Source organism: Ovis canadensis, chromosome 25, assembly GCF_042477335.2.
Source record: "Ovis canadensis isolate MfBH-ARS-UI-01 breed Bighorn chromosome 25, ARS-UI_OviCan_v2, whole genome shotgun sequence".
Taxonomy (NCBI): domain Eukaryota; kingdom Metazoa; phylum Chordata; class Mammalia; order Artiodactyla; family Bovidae; genus Ovis; species Ovis canadensis.
Window position 1 is genome coordinate 35,690,124 of NC_091269.1, and position 16,028 is coordinate 35,706,151.

Here is a 16,028-nt window from a genome sequence, read left to right on the forward strand (position 1 = left end):
GTTTCAGTCCTAGCGTGAGGAAGACTTTGTTTTTGTTCCTTTTGATAATTCATTATTTATTCTCAAAGAAGTTTTATCATTTCTGTGATAGGCAAGTGTTTAACAGGGCATACCTTAGTATAGATGATAGATTGTGGGTGGGGAGCATGGCCAGTTTCCACACATATCCCTGTCAGCAGTGGTCTCTTATTCACTATATTTTTCACAATCAGTATTCCTTTGTTTATAAATTTGGTCATGTGTTGATTTTTGGAATCTGCCACTAGGATGCAGGCATCTCAGGTGTTGGGTTTGCACTGCGGTCACCCAGATGCTGGCACAGTACCCAACAAATGGGAGATGTTCAGTAAATGTTTGGTGAGTGAATGCATGGGTGAATAGACAGATTCTGATCAAATTGGGACTTATCCATGATTTAATGGTGAATCTCTGTTCGTAGAGGCACAAGTGGGCAGGGTGGCAGCAACCACAGTTCTAACAGACACTTAAAGAGAGGAACATCTCAGAGAGCTATTAACCCAACCCCCTGCCTTAGATTCTTGGTGACCTCCTAGCTGTGCTATTTTCCCACTACTGAGAGTTTCAGAATTTGTAGCAAAAGCAATGGGTCCCACAGTTATCTCCCTCCTTTGAAGCAAAAGGTCCCTGGAGTTCTGTATTATCACCCTGGTGCACCATTCGCCAGGTCATTCTGATATGGAGGCTGCTTTGACGTGGTGGAAAAAAGTCTGCTCTTGTGACCAAAAGACATTGGTATGACTCCTGGCATTCCCACTCTGCTGCTGTGTGTCCTTAGATAAATCATGCAACCTCTCTGAGACTTGTTTCCTTTGTCTGTGAATGAGATTCCTATAGGCTGCCTCACAGGCTGATAGGATTAAATGATATCGTGGATATGAAAACTCTTTACAAAATAGAAAGTACAGCACACTCATAGATACGAGAATGACAAGAGATTATTTCTTCTAAAGTGACTACAGGAACACACAGTCTTGTTTTCTAGCCCTGCGGGGCTCCCCAGAACTGACACCTCATCTGAGGCAGGGAAATATGGAGAATTGTTTCAAGGGCCTCCGTATTCTAAGAGCTTTGAGGAATAATGTAGATAGGTGGAAGAAGGCTATCGTGTTTCTTCTGTACACAGGTCTAGAATAGACCAACCTGTAACTGTATTATTTAAAAGGTTGGAGGGAGACTGAAATTAAATATAAAATAATTACCAAAATATGTATTTTGAGTATTTTTAAAGGGCCTTGAAAACATTTATTATTATAATCTAAACCAAGCTACAAATACAGGAGGATTTTTAGTTATACCTGCTAGTAGACGTGAGAGGTGGTTCCGTCTAATGAGAACTGTTGAAACAAATTGATTTAAGAATGCTTCATGGGAAAGTGAACAATGCGCAACTCACATCGTCCCGAGGTCCTACTTGGGCCTGTTAAGAAGGGCTTATGGAAATGAAGGGGTTCTTTTTATTTGAAATGGGTACCACTTAACCTATAATATTTAACCACCCTTTTCCTCCTTAGTTCACAATTATGGAGCCCCTGGTTACACACTGAGGTTTTTTTTTTTTTTCACGCCTCTAGCCCTAAGTGAACTCCGCTGTTAGCTCTGCGGTGTTTTTCGAAAGATGCCTCCTGTTCTGCTTGTTTAAATGCCACGCCCAGCTCCCTACACATTCCAATAACAAGAGTTTTCCCGGAGCTCTGTTTGGAAACGTTCACAAGGATCTCAGAACTTGTTCTCTCTCTCCAGTTTCAAGGAAACACTGGATTGCTCATATGTAGTAGATGACGTGGTTTCCCCAAAGTAATCATTTGCCAGATCATACATCTGTTATTTTGTTAAAATCTTAATTTATATATAAAAATAAAATTAAAGAAAAACACGACCATAGTATGCCTTTCAATGTATTATAAGCTGTTTGCTTTTATTCACCCAACTCAGTGAAATACGGACCTTACATTTTAACTTTGGAATATGTTAATTTGCATAGGGTTTCATCAATATCTCATTTTCCTGACCTGAGTGAAGAAAAAGAAACAGCTTGTGACATAAGACAGTTTGACATGTTGGTTTTGTTCTGGTGGTTAGCACAACTGGCATAACAATACAGCCTGAGAGGACTAGAAATTTCATAACCAACTTGATCATTTTAATTAATTTGTACAGTAATTTAAGTAGGTAACACATCACAATAGTTCAAAAATCAGAAGATACAGAAGTACGTTTTATGGAAATTCTGTGTTTACCTGTGTACTCAGCCACCCATTACCATATCCCTCAAGTAACCAGTATTAATTCTGATTCATTTAAATGGATATACTAAGACATATTTTAGCTGAAATCTATATTTTGATGCTTTAATCACATTACATAAAGGAACAGAGTATGCATTTGGGACCTTGTGGGCAAATAACTACATGAATATCCAGGGGGATATCTTTGATAAACATGCTGTAAAGGTAACAAAGTACAGAGCCCAAAGCAGAATTCCACTTTTACTGTAAAGAAGGCGCGAAAGCGAGATCTTCCTGGAAGCCCATGCATCTCCCCACAGACCCATCTGGACTTCTCTGTTTCTGGGTTGCCAGGACAGACTGTTGTTCTCTTCTAACTGTTGCATATGTATTGAATCCTGGCGCTGCAAACCTCTTATGATGCAAGACTGAATTCCTCACTGCCACTTTTCCAGATAACCGCCCGCCGTCAGTGGAAGCATATCTATGATGAGCTAGGTGGTAATCCCGGGAGCACCAGCGCCGCCACTTGTACCCGCAGGCATTATGAAAGGTAAGACACCCTTTCTTGGAAAGTCATTGCTTAATGAAAAGTGTGTTAATTCAAAGTTAACGGGTCAAGGATAAGACCTTTGAGGAAACAGGAAATATCCCTGCCATTTTACTTTGCATACTGCCTTGTGATTTTTAGGGGACCTGGCTTTCTCTGGTTACAGGAGCTAATAGAATTAGATGCTCTCCTAGTTTGGTTTTATCCTATAACCCTGTCTGACAATACTGATACTTCCCCCGCACCACAAGCATGGATTATTCAGTATATTCTGTGTACTCCGTAGGTTCATTCACTATGAGAACTTTCAGCTTCTGGAAAACAGGTCTGCGGTATTACTGTGGAGTTGCCATGTAACTGTATTAGCATAGAAATGTATTAATGTTGAAAGTACTAATATTGAACAGTAAGTATTTCTTTAATAAGAAAATTGGTCCTAGATAAGACCTGTTGTCTTTTTTCCCCATCTTGGTGTTTTTCTTCTGTGCTTTTGACCCAGGAAATCCTTTCTTGCCAAGCTCTGTGTAGTTTGGTTTTCTAATAATTTCAGCTTCTTTCAGAAAGGTGATGATGATAATGCAAATAAATGCCAAATTAGCGCACTGAGGGTTGTATCCATGGGAATTTTCCCCTTTGCATTAGGACTGTGTGCCCCACAAAACTGAAGACCAGTTAGGGTCTTGTGTTATCATTGGTCTGTGTCTTTAGTCCATACTTGTTTAGGTCATACCAACGTCCTTATCACTGGCATATCTCTGCAGAAGTCCAGACAGGCTCAGCTTCTTGGTTTCACATTCAGAGCTTGTGAGATCCAAGTAGAGGTGTCTGTGTGTGTTTTTCGTAATGGCCATGGATGGGATGAAGTCAAGACACAGCTGAGCAAATGGGCCATATAGCTTGCTCCTTTGAAAAGTACAACACAAGTGGTAAATTGATGGTTGCTCTTCATATCATCAGTTACCATCCCAGCTTCAAACCACATGCTTAACACCCATCTTTGGATCACACAAATGCATCTTCAGATAATGTCACGTCACACACCAACTCTTAGTCATATTTCGAGTCCAATTGTATCTTTATCTGCACTGCACTTTACAGAGTCCCTTTTCATATGGCCATTCAGTGAAACTTACAATGTTTTCATAGGTATAATAAATTAAGTTGGGTTTAGAACCCTATGATAAAGCCTCACAAAGTATTCCCAAGAAACTGCTTTATTTGACAGTGTTATAATCCAGAAAGATTTTTTTTAATTGATGATGGAAATAACTATTCTTCATAGCATTGTTGCAGTATACTGCATTTAATGTTTTTTTTAAGTGAGTGTATTTCTCTCACTATTTAATACAAAAGACCATACTCTCACTGTTGGTAGCGGGTACAACAGTGAACTTCTAGTACAAAAAGGCACTGGCATCTGGGGTGAGTGTTCTGTAAGTGGCATTTGAGGTATCAGAGTCCTCTTGTTTGGATTATGAGTCAAAGCTTTAATCAAAACGTTTTCATTAGAAACACTGTCTCTACTTTCAGTTTTTATTATGATAGTGAACCTCCCTTAGCTTCATGTGCAAATGTCCCTAACATGTGGCCCATCACACTTAAAGAACCAGATAGTGATTAAAATTTGAGAAAGGAGTGTTATCTCAGCTGTGAGCTAGCTCACCTCATTGGAGTGAAAAAGTAAGCAAATGTATCACAAAGCATCACATGGTCAAATAACAGATAAGGTTTGGGATAGAAAAAGGCTTGGATTTAGTAGCAGCAGGTACATGTGTATGGTTGTGTGTTTAATTTACTCAAGCAGGTGTGTGTATAAAAATAGCTTCAATCTCAAATGCCAAGATACGTTCTTTTGAAGGTTGTGTACTTTGTTTTATGATTTACCTCTTCCTGGAGGAGCAGAATCCCACATGCCTGCAGTCAGTCAAAATGGAAAATTCTAATAGAAGTACCTCCAACTTCAGCAACTAAAAAGCATTATTAAAGATTTTTAGATATTTTTCTTCTCTCATTCTTGGGAGCAAAATTCATAAACTTTTGGTCTCCCACTGGAATAAAGTTTTTGAAAAGCTATGTCAGTTACTCTTCGAAATTTGGAATTTTCTTTGGTCATTGTATCAGTCAGGACCCAGGGAGGAAAATAAAAATTCACACTTAAGTATTCAACAAAGAGAACTATAGGGAACTGCCTAAACAGCTGTGGTGTGAAGCAGTCCACTCACACAGAGGCATTAACCACAGGTTTCCTAGGACTGAGAGAATAAAGAGCTTATGTTATCACCACCCGGAAGTTGGGACAGTGGTCTCAGCAGACTGGGGTTCAGATCCCTCACAGGTAGAGGCACCCAGTGAGTGCTGGTGCTTCAGGAGCTCAAGGAGGGCACTGTGGAGCTGCATGCAGACGGCTGGTGCCAGACCATCTCAGAGGACACTGTTCAGAGACAGTGGAAAGAAGCAAGAGGCTGGAACCAGCAGCTGCTGCTAAGTTCCTGCTGGCTTGGCAGTGAAAGGAAGGGCAAGCAAAATGGGAGGCAGTCCCTTCTCCCTTGCCCTGGCCTGCTAGGGTCATTTGTAGAACCCCAATAGGAAGGTGGCTGACAAAAAGGACTTGGAATTTGTGTTGTCCCAATCCCAGTATCACCAAGCAGAGTGCAGAAGAGTGGGTTTGGAGCTGTGAGACAGCAGTCAGCTACATCGGGGGGCACACGACACCCCAACATAGAAATCACTGTGCAGAACCCAAAACCCAGGTTAGAGTGGCTGTTGCAGGGTGATTAGCAAGGTCATCATCCCGGTTCCTGGCATTTTCTTTTATTTAATTTTTATTTTATATTGGAGTATAGTTGATTACAAAGTTATTAGTTCCTGGTGTATAGCTAAGTGATTCAGTTAAACATATACGTGTGTCCATTCTTTTTCAGATTCTTTTCCCATATAGGTTACTACAGAATATTGAGTAGAGTTCCTTATGCCATACAGCAGGTCCTTTTGATTATCTATTTTATATATAGTAGTATGTATAATTTAATCCCAAACTCCTAATTTATCCCTTCTCCCACAGTTCCCTTTGGAACCATAAGTTTGTTTTCGAAATCTGTGTCTGTTTCGTAAGTAAGTTCATTCATATAATTTTTAAAAAATTCTATTCATAAGTGATCTGTCTTTTTCTGATTCACTTAGTTTGGTCATCTCTAGGTCCACTCATGTTGCTGCAAATGGTATTATTTCCGTCTTTCTGAGTAACATTCCGTCGTATGTATGTACCGCATTTTCTTTATCCATTGCTCTGTGGACGGACATTTAGGTGGCTTCCATGTCTTGACTGTTAACAGTGCTGCAGTGAACACTGGGGGTGCATGTATCTTTTCAGATTACGGTTTTCTCCAGATACATGCCCAGGAGTGGGATTACTGGGTCATATGAGAATTCTTAGTTTTTAAAGGAACCTCCATACCATTGTCTGTAGTGGCTGCACCAGTTTACATTTATTTCCACCAGCAGGTGGGAGAGTCCCCTTTTCTCCTAACTCTCTCCAGTATTTTTCATTTGTAGACTTTTTTGATGATGGCGTTCTGACTCGTATAAAGTGATACCTCACTGTAGTTTTGATTTGCATTTCTCTAATAATGAGTGGTGTTGAGTATCTTTTCACATGCCTTTTGGCCATCTTTATGTCTTCTTTGGAGAAATGTCTATTTAGATCTTCTGCACTGGTTTTTGATTGGGTTTTTATTTTCATATAGAGCTACATGAGCTATTTGTATATTTTGGACATTAATCCCTTGTCAGTCACTTCATTTGCAAATATTTTCTCCCATTCCATGGGTTCTCTTTTCTGTTTTGTTTATGGTTTCTTTCACTGCACAAAAGCTTTTAAGTTTCATTAGGTCCCATTTGTTTATCTTTATTTTCATTACTCTAGGAGGTGGATCTGAAAAGATATTGCTGTGATTTATGTCAAAGTGTGTTCTGCCTGTGTTTTCCTCAGAGTTTTATCGTAGGCATTTCCTTTCACCACCTAAGGTTTGCACTGTTGTGATCCCTATAAGGGGTGTCATGAATAATTAATCGTTTATAATAGTTTAAATCAATCATCTGCAAATTTTGGTAGGTTTGTGTGTGTGTGTGTGTGTGTGTGTGTGTTTTAAATCAGACTGTGCTTCCCATAATGCCACTCTCACTCATTTGAACTGTGTTCTCAAAGGAATCATCCATACTCCTGTGTTTTGTGGTGGGGAGACATGCCTGGGAATTGCTGCTCTAGATGTCTTCTCTTTGATGTTTCTGCCAGAGAAGGGGAGAGGACACCCATATCTGTCCCGGAACCTGAACCATTTATGCTCAGGTCAAAGAAAAGGCTGAAGCTCTTGGCTGCAACTGTGTTGGGTGATACTGGCAGGTTTCATTCATTCTTGCTAGTTACAGGCTGTGCTCACACAATTAAGGCAGAAATGACTAGGTTGGGGAAAGACCATCGTATTCAAGAAGGCTCAAGGAGTTGTAAAGGGCCAGGATTTTGTGAGCAAACATCTAGTCTGGAGATGCCCTTAAAGTCCGACTGGAGTTCGTGCTCTGCTGCCAGTGTACTTGGCCTCTCGTTTTCACTCTAATACAGAGACTAGCTCCTCCTTCTATTTCCCTACCAGCAACTTTGCTTTCCTAGGAGATGGAGAAGCAGTGAGTGATTACTATGCATTATCCACTGATTTATTCTTCACGCAGTGTGGTTCGTGTCTCCAGTAAATGTTTTCTTTTTTCAACAAGAAAAAAGTAGCTGGGTCTTCAGTAAATGTTACTTGTATATTAATTGGACACTTTTGGTTTATTAATGAGTGTAATAATGAAAGTACAGGTTGCTGAAAAGAGTCAGTGTTTTTATTTAAGGCATAGCTGAAATGGTACAATGCCTGTGAATGCATCATTGTTGCTGAAGACCCGACTTGTCCAAAACTTGCCTCTGATTGGTTTAAATCAAATAGATCCAAGCACTTCATAAAAATGTCTTTGTCAGCCTAGTTTTGCTTCCAAGCCTATTCATCTCTGTCAGTTTTTAATATTAGTAACAGGTTCCTGGCCACAGTCCATTAGTACTGTACTTAATTGCTCATGTTACGGATGATCACTAATATAAAAAGCATTAATGTTCCCCCATCGAAAGACTTGCTGTGTAGATATCTCAACTCAGCAAAGCTTATGAAGTGTGGTCATTCTAGACATTTCTTGTTCAGGATTTATTGATAAAGTTACTGCAGATTACAGTGCAAAGCAAAATACCCACCTCCTCCTGTGCAAGACACTTCTAGGTGGAACGTTTTCTTTCTTGTCCAACTCTTTATTTAAGATGCCCCAAATCAGTTTCTTTTATCTGTAAGGCAACAAGAAAGGAAAATGGTTACCTTAAAAGAGTTCTCTTAGCTTGATTTTCTGGTGTAGTAATTCATTTTAAAGGCTGTTTTCACATGCAGATTTGTTTTCTTTTTCTTTTAATGTTTTTTAAGCACATGCAAGGGGGGTGGGGGGAAGTCTTTACACAGAATACCAGATTACTGGTTTTAATTTTCCTGAATAAATTACATGGTCTGTTTCTATGGAGCACATGAAGCTGTTACTAGGGATTTTAAAAGGAGCATTAAGACAGAAGTACTTTATGATGTGCTTTTCTGAGTACTTAGAAAATCAAAATCATAAACAAATGTATTTGTGGGGGAAATGAACAATTATGCCTCATCTTCTTGCATATGTAATGCCCAATTTCCAATTCTACCCTTTTGCTTTGCCCATAAGCATTCCTTGGGTGAGACTGTCGTGCCGCTGGCTTCCTTTGCAGTTATTGGTTTGGGGTTTGGGGGCATTATGAGCTGCACCCAAGCCCCATGCATTTGGCCAGGGCCCGAGTGACAGTGAGCTGCAGCTTCGGCCTTTTTCTCTCTGAAGGTGGAACCCAGGGTGTGGGAGGTTCACGTTTTGAGTTAAGAAATATGCTTTAAGGTAAAATGCCAAAAATACATCAGGTTCTAAGGAACTCAGCTAGTCATATTGTGGGAAAAAGCCAAGGGAAGGGGAGTTACAGTTCTGTTCATGTCTAGGACAAGATGTGGGGTGTTCTTGCTCATTTTGATGCCCTTGAAGTTAATTAGCACACAGCACTGAAGGCCACAGGTGGGCTGCACAGATCTGAGGCAGCCTCTAGCAATCCTCTAGACAGTGTTACTCAAGTGAGGTTCTCCTGTGAACAGGGCAGCAATGAATAAGCATTGAGACACTTACAGAGCAATTTACCAGCATAATTTTGTGTGTGTCTAATTTTGTTAAAAATGAGGCTATGCATGTTGTATGTCTTTTAAAATTTTCCTTTCTAGTATTAGTCACTCAGTCATGTCTGACTCTGCGACCCCAGGGACTGTGGCTCGCCAGGCTCCTCTATTCATGTGATTCTCCAGGCAGGAATACTGGAGTGGGTTGCCATCCCCTTCTCCAGGGGATCTTCCCGACCCAAGGATCAAACCCGGGTCTCCTGCATTGCAGGCAGATTCTTTACCGTCTGACCTACAGGGATGATCCAATTCCTTTTTATGGTGTTTTACAAACGTGTTGGTCAGAAATAGGAAATCCAGGGTCCCTGCAGCAGCAACGCTCCACATCCGTGGTCACAAACTCCCACGTTGATGGGGGCAGGTAGCATGGTGAGCACAGGCAGCCCAGGCTGGGCAGCAGGAAACGAGCACACACAGCCCGGCCAGGGAGGCCAGTAGGATCAGCCGACACCTGCTGCCTTAGGAGGATGCAGTCTCAGTGCTTCCAGACCTTCCATGTCTTAGAGATGACTTTTATGTGAAATCACCCAACTTACAAATATTGGCTCCAATATTTCTGAAAATACTGTATGTAAGCTAAACACACCTGTAGGCACAGTGTAGCCTGCCGGCTGCCCTGTTCCGCAAAGACTGAATGACTGCTGGCACTGAGCTCATCCAGTCTCTGCTTAGACGCCCTGCAGTGGGAGGGCACGGAAGGCACCCTTCATCTGTACACTCTTCCTCAAACTGAGCAAGACACCTGTGGCTTCCCATCGACCCTACCTTACCTTCTGGGGCTGACTTGTTCCACATGCTCCATTTTCTCAGGGATGGGTCTTCATACGCTTGGCAAAACTCCTCTCACGTCAAGTTTTCCTGTTCCATTCATCCGAGCCTCAGAGCACAGTTTATGGGCTTTCACCAGCTTGGCTTGCTCCCATGTAAATGCCTCTCATTCGTGTCACTCAGAAGATCCAAAGCTGTTCCAGATGTTGCATATAGTATTTCTTGGGATGAGGGCAGTGTCAGTCTATCAACAGTGCCTAAGGTGACTATTGAAATTGGTAAGAAGCCCTCTCCTATTGGCCAGGTTCTTTTACTTGGGTGGGATAGATTTACCATTTGATTGACTGTCTTTTTCCTTTGCTACTGACCTCAAGAGCCAATTGGTGTTTTTTGAACATCTACCAAGATTGGGGTGCAAACAATGAGGAGGTGCCCATGCTACCACATTCATGGAAGAGACTGTTAAGGGAACGTGATGATGCTCCCCAAGAACCCAGGCTCAGCCTCAGAATTCTCAGTATGGCATCTCATTAGAACTGGGAGGTGCTGTGACCTTTGGCTTACTTATGATCGGACTTCTAGTCCATACATACATGAAAAAGAGTTAAATAACTTAAGGCTATAAAAACCTTATGTAAGTAAGTTGTAATAGATACAAATAAAGTTCAGTGAAAGTGAAAGTTGCTCAGTCGTGTGTGACTCTTTGTGACCCCACGGACTTTACAGTCCATGGAATTTTCCAGGCCAGAATACCGGAGTAGGTAGCCTTTCCCTTCTCCAGGGGATCTTCCCAACTCAGGGATCAAAACCCAGGTTTCCGGAATTGCAGGCAGAGTCTTTACCAGCTGAGTCACAAAGTAATAGAAATCAAAGAAAGAAGAGAATTTGCAAGTGAAATGAGCAAAATCTTTCGGGAGAATCTAGAATTTGAACTGGATTTTTTTTTTTGTATTGAAGTATAGTTGATTTACAATGTTGTGTTGGTTTCAGGTGTACAGCAGAGTGATTCAGTTGTAAAAATACACATATTCATTCTTTCTCTCATATAGGTTATCTCGGAACATTGAGTTTCCTGTGCTATACAGTAGATGCTTGTTGACTACCTATTCTCTATATAATAATGTGTGCATATGGTAATCCCACGCTTTTGACTTATCCCTCCCCACCATGTTCCATTTTGGTAACCATAAGTTGTTTGGTGCCTATAAGTCTGTTTCTGTTTTGCAAACAAGTACATTTGCATCATTTAAGAAAATAAGTTCCACATTTAAGCAATATCCTAAGATTTTTGTTGTTCTCTGGCTGACTTAACTCAGTATGATAATCTCTAGGTTTGTGTATGCTAATCTCTAGGTCTATGCATATTATTGCAAAAAATATTATTTCATTCCTTTGTATATATGTACATCTTCTTTATCCATCCTCAGCTGATGGACATTTAGATTGCTTCCATGTCTTAGCTGCTGTAAATAGTGCTGCAATGAACACTGGGGTGCATGTATCTTTTCAAATATGATTTCTTCTGGGTGTATGCCCAGGAGTGGGATTGCTGGATCATATGGTAGCTCTATTTTTAGTCTTTTTAGGAACCTCCATACTGCTCTCCATAGTGGCTGTACCAATTTATAAACTGGATCTTAAAGTGATTAGGTTAGAATCTAAAATAATTCAGTTGTAGAACTCGAAAACAATAAACTATATTTGAGGGCAAGGACCATGTGGTATCAGCTTTCCTTGAGACTTACCAGTGCACCCAGTATAGCATCATGAACATATCAAAAATTAGGGGTTGAATGAATTAAATCCAAACAAAAAGGACAGTTTTCTCTAGGATATGTGTACAAAGAAGTAGGGAATGAGGTGCTGGAAGGGGCTGTCGGTAGAGTTCTAAGGCTGAATTTCCAAACTGGATGCACCAAAGGCAGGTATTACAGTTTATCCTCTCAGCGTCTGTTCATTCTCTTGCCTTGAGGTCCGGTAGGGAGAGCATGCACCATCCTCATCCATGTAGGGTCAGCCAGTCTGCGGACTTGGCATCTTCTTTGTAAACACTGTGTTGGTAATGGGGGCTCTGGCCTAGGGGCACTCTGTTGGTAACACTTCTGTAACATTGCCACTGAGACACTCTCACCTCCCTTTTCCCCACACCCACAGAAGGCCCTTACCGGCAACCAGCAATCCCCCCAAATTGTTATAAGACACAGTGTTGAGATATAAACAGACTAAGGTATTGCTGTTGCTTTTCCAATGATACCCCCTCAGGCTTGTTCTTATAAGGGACCTGAATTGGGTGGATGTAAGCCCTATGCCTGGAGCAGCTTCTCATCAGTAAAGAATTTCTCCCCAAAGGACGGTCAGGTAATTTCATGAGAGCCTCTCTCTGTATCGCTCAACATGCCTAAAATGCTCTGATAACTTTCCAATGGATTTTTCAAGAAACTTTTAAAAAGGAAAACAAAACCGTAGCCAGGGCCTGGAGTAGAAAAACTGGTTTCTGTGTTTTTTTAAAAAATGAATAAACAACAGCCTTTGAAAAATCTCTATTTAAAAATTCTTAAATTTGCCTCTGAATGCAAGTTGTAATTATTAGAAGTTGGAGTTTACATTGTTGAGTGTAAAAACACCCTCAGGCACAAACTAATCAAGTGTGTATGTCATGCTATAAACTACAGCAAGTTCTTTGTTTGACCCAAAAAAGACTTGCCAAACAGCAGTTTTTTCTCTGTCAAGTTCCTTTATTGTCTCATTTTTGTTTTCTTGCTACTCCCCCTACCCAGCCCCCTTTGAACCTCACTGTAGTATTTAAGAAACTTTGCAGATTCCAGGTTTTATTGATAGTTTTCATCAAGCATGAATTTAAATTTGAGAATAGATTAGGTGTCTTAGCCCTTTTTCTTTTTGATAAATAACAAGAGGTTTCTACTTATGATTTTCTGTCCTCGGGGCTTTATCATTAAGATTAAATAACTGTATTCTCAAGCATGCCACTGCACAAACATCTTTTCAATTATGTGAGTAACAGATGCCTTCACAAAGGCACTATTGAAAATTCAGAAAGCATGTTTCCAAAAAAGAAAGGGGAAAAAAAAGTATCAGATGACAGAAGAATGTAATTGTTTACCATTAAAATATATCCTTAACTCTTCCACTGAAAACCTCTTGGAACATTTTGTTTTCGTACAAGTTATTACAAAGTTGGATCAAAATGATACATGTTTGGGGAGACTGTTGAACATTTCAGAAGCTCTGGAACCTGTGGTATCTCACTTACATGGAAATTCAGTGCAATAGTTGTTTATCTGCTTTTACGTATGGACACTGCCTGCTTTCATGGGGAGAGGTGGTGCACATCATGCTGAAAATACTGTAGTTATATTTGTCTATTATTCTTAAAATAATGTTAATCTGCCCTTGAAACAGATCCATGCAACTTGATTCTGAGTCAGTCATTGTTTTTGAATTGAGAAGAATTGTTACGGCTTTTGCTGGGGCATTGTGGAAGCCTGGGTTGCTATTTACCATCCATGCCCTCTGTTGTGAGCACATATTTTAATCCCTGGGATGTAAAGTCAGCCTTTCTTAAATCCATGTCGACTTTCTTCAATGTGGTCTTCACTGGAAAGCTATGGGACTGACCAACGCCAGTCTAGACCCTCTTAGAAGCAGCAAGGAGGCACTGCAGGAGTCAAGCACGAGGAGCAGAGTCTAGCTGGGGAGGCCATGGGGGCCTCAGACAGGGTCAGAGTTCAGTGCTGCAGGCTGGGGTCCGTGGGAGATGGCGATTCCCGAGTTTCTCTTACCGTCCAACGTCAGGTTGTGCCGGGTGCATCCAGGGTTACCACCTTTTGGAGAGTGATGGTGTGGTTATCCTGGCGTACTGTACGAGGAGCAGTGGCCAGCCATAGGGCTGCTCCTGCGGGACTGCCGCGACCCTTGGTGGAATGGCCACGTGTGTATTCTGTAGGTCTGCTGGCTCTGAGAAACGGAGGGTGCTCACCCTGATTCTGCCTTAGGAGCTTGGACTTCCCTTAACCCAGGAGGGATCATTTCGGTATCTTCCCAGTGTTGGTGCTTCTCAGATAATTTCTGAAGATACTCAGCTACCTTTCTGAGGTGAAGACAGGTCAGAGAGGCAGATCGTATTTGAACTCAAACTTTGGCACACAATAGCTGTATGTTTTTCACTAGTCCTTTAATAGTTATTTCACACTTAACTTCAGTTTCTTCCTCAACAAATTGATGAGAGGTATACAAAGGGCCTGGTGTTATTAGGAATTTAATACATGACCCAGCTGCTATTAATACTGTAATGCCTCATCAATATGTAAGACAACCAGAAGTTTCTTTCCCCACCCTCCGACCTCATCCCCTACCCCCACAGCCCATGTAACTTCTGTCATCCTGGACCTTCCTCTGTCTCACTGACCCTCCTTCATGAGAGTCAAGCCACTGGATCCCAACACATCTTTCCTTTCATTGCTTAGTTAGGTTCACAGTCACTCCACGACTATTGGAACGTATCAGAGTCATCAATGGGCCTAAGAAACACCCCTCCTGCCACTTCCAGGGGCAAATGGAGACTATTAGTGTCTTCAAAAGGTTTTCATCTTCGGCTTCCCCCTGAGTAAGAAATGAAGCCCCCTGGTAAACTAATCATGCTCTTAAGGAAGTGATTTCTCTGAAGACGGGGGGCCATGTTTTGTTGTTAACAATAAGGGGCTGCATACCTTTTTGGTATCTTAGGGCAGAATATAAATGATGCTCTTTATACCTACTTCCTTTGCAAAGAACTCTGGACAGTTTACCCTTGGTAGTTCATGGCTTAACCTAAGTCTTTTACACAGAACCTACGTTGTGTTCTCCCACCATTTTCTTTGCTCAGGTGGGTCCTGCCATTGACTTGTTCTCTGTGGCCTGCCTGTCAGCATGGCACCTCCTTCCATGGTTTGCTGTTAAAAGCTTTGAGCTCACATCTTCATCTGTTGGAAGGTGACACCGAAGTCCTCTTTCTCCTCTCTCTCTGTTACTGATACTTTGCTCCTCCCACACTGCACACCAATTTTTTCTGCTCCACTGAAACTCACACTGTAAAATGGTAGAGATCTTCATCCAGAGCCCACATTTGTCTTAGATGGAGCTTGGCTTATTAAAGGACAGGAAAGAGCAGCCCAGTTACCATTATACTCAACCAGTGTTGTGTCCCCTGAGGAAACATTCCCATTTCTCCTCACCTTGACATAGCTCATTTGTGTATTAGACTTTAGTTTGGGTACCTAGCTTCCCCCCACCCCCGCTAATGCTCTTTCTCCATTTTTAGAGTGATGGTCTGACACCTTGAGCTGGAGGTGAACAGTATGTGAGATTAGAACTTACCATATTTCCTGGAACCTTAACAAGTTTGTGTACTTTACCTTTAAAAAAGAAAAACATGCCTTCTCTTGGCTCCATATTTGGTGAAAGATTGCTTCCCACACTTCACAGCAAAGTTGTATATTTTCAGTTTCTGGCTCAGAAGGGAAATGTCCGGCCAAACCTTAGAATTTATCAGCCCTGGAGTCAACTTGAAGGTATAATGACTCCATTTGGGATTATATCAGGTCTGAAGCCCCAGTGGAACCAATGTATCATTTCTTTTTTACTGACATGGAAAAACGTACTAGTTATAGTTTTTTAGTATAGTAGTAGTAGCAGCATTTGTGATCTGATACATACACCAACATTTTTCCCTCTGCCCCTAAAATATTCTGCTCCAAGGGCACTGGTAGATCTCTAGGCCTGGAATTTTTGACTGATTTGATAGCAGAAAAGTGCCTATGAAGTAACTAGGGTGAATCTGAGGTTCAAATGCAACCCTAAAGATTTGCTGCTTCTCCTACTCTTCAGACTGAATCAGTCCCAGACATTATTATAATATCATTTTTCAAAGCTCTATAAATAGATGGATTCTCATTTCTCCTCTTAAGCACTGTTTGCTAAATGTTTTGGCCCCAAAGTTCAGTCATCCCATGCAAGCATTAATCAATACAGGAGACATTAGTGGTCACTCATTCTGATGAGATCTGACATTACTCTTCCTCTGCCTATGAGGAGGGGAGGGGAATGTTGCTTCATAAAGATGAAGGTCTTTGCTTCTTTTGTATGAAATGCAAA

At 41.2% G+C, this 16,028-nt stretch overlaps 1 protein-coding gene across 3 annotated transcripts in view; it reads left to right on the forward strand.

Moving 5' to 3' along the window:
• ARID5B (AT-rich interaction domain 5B) overlaps positions 1-16,028 on the forward strand; it is a 192,357-nt gene that overhangs the window by 162,813 nt on the left and 13,516 nt on the right. For all 3 annotated transcript variants that reach the window (XM_069571754.1, XM_069571755.1, XM_069571756.1), the window contains one exon: positions 2,702-2,799. In XM_069571754.1, the coding sequence (XP_069427855.1) occupies positions 2,702-2,799 (98 nt within the window). The remainder of the gene's footprint in view (positions 1-2,701; positions 2,800-16,028) is intronic.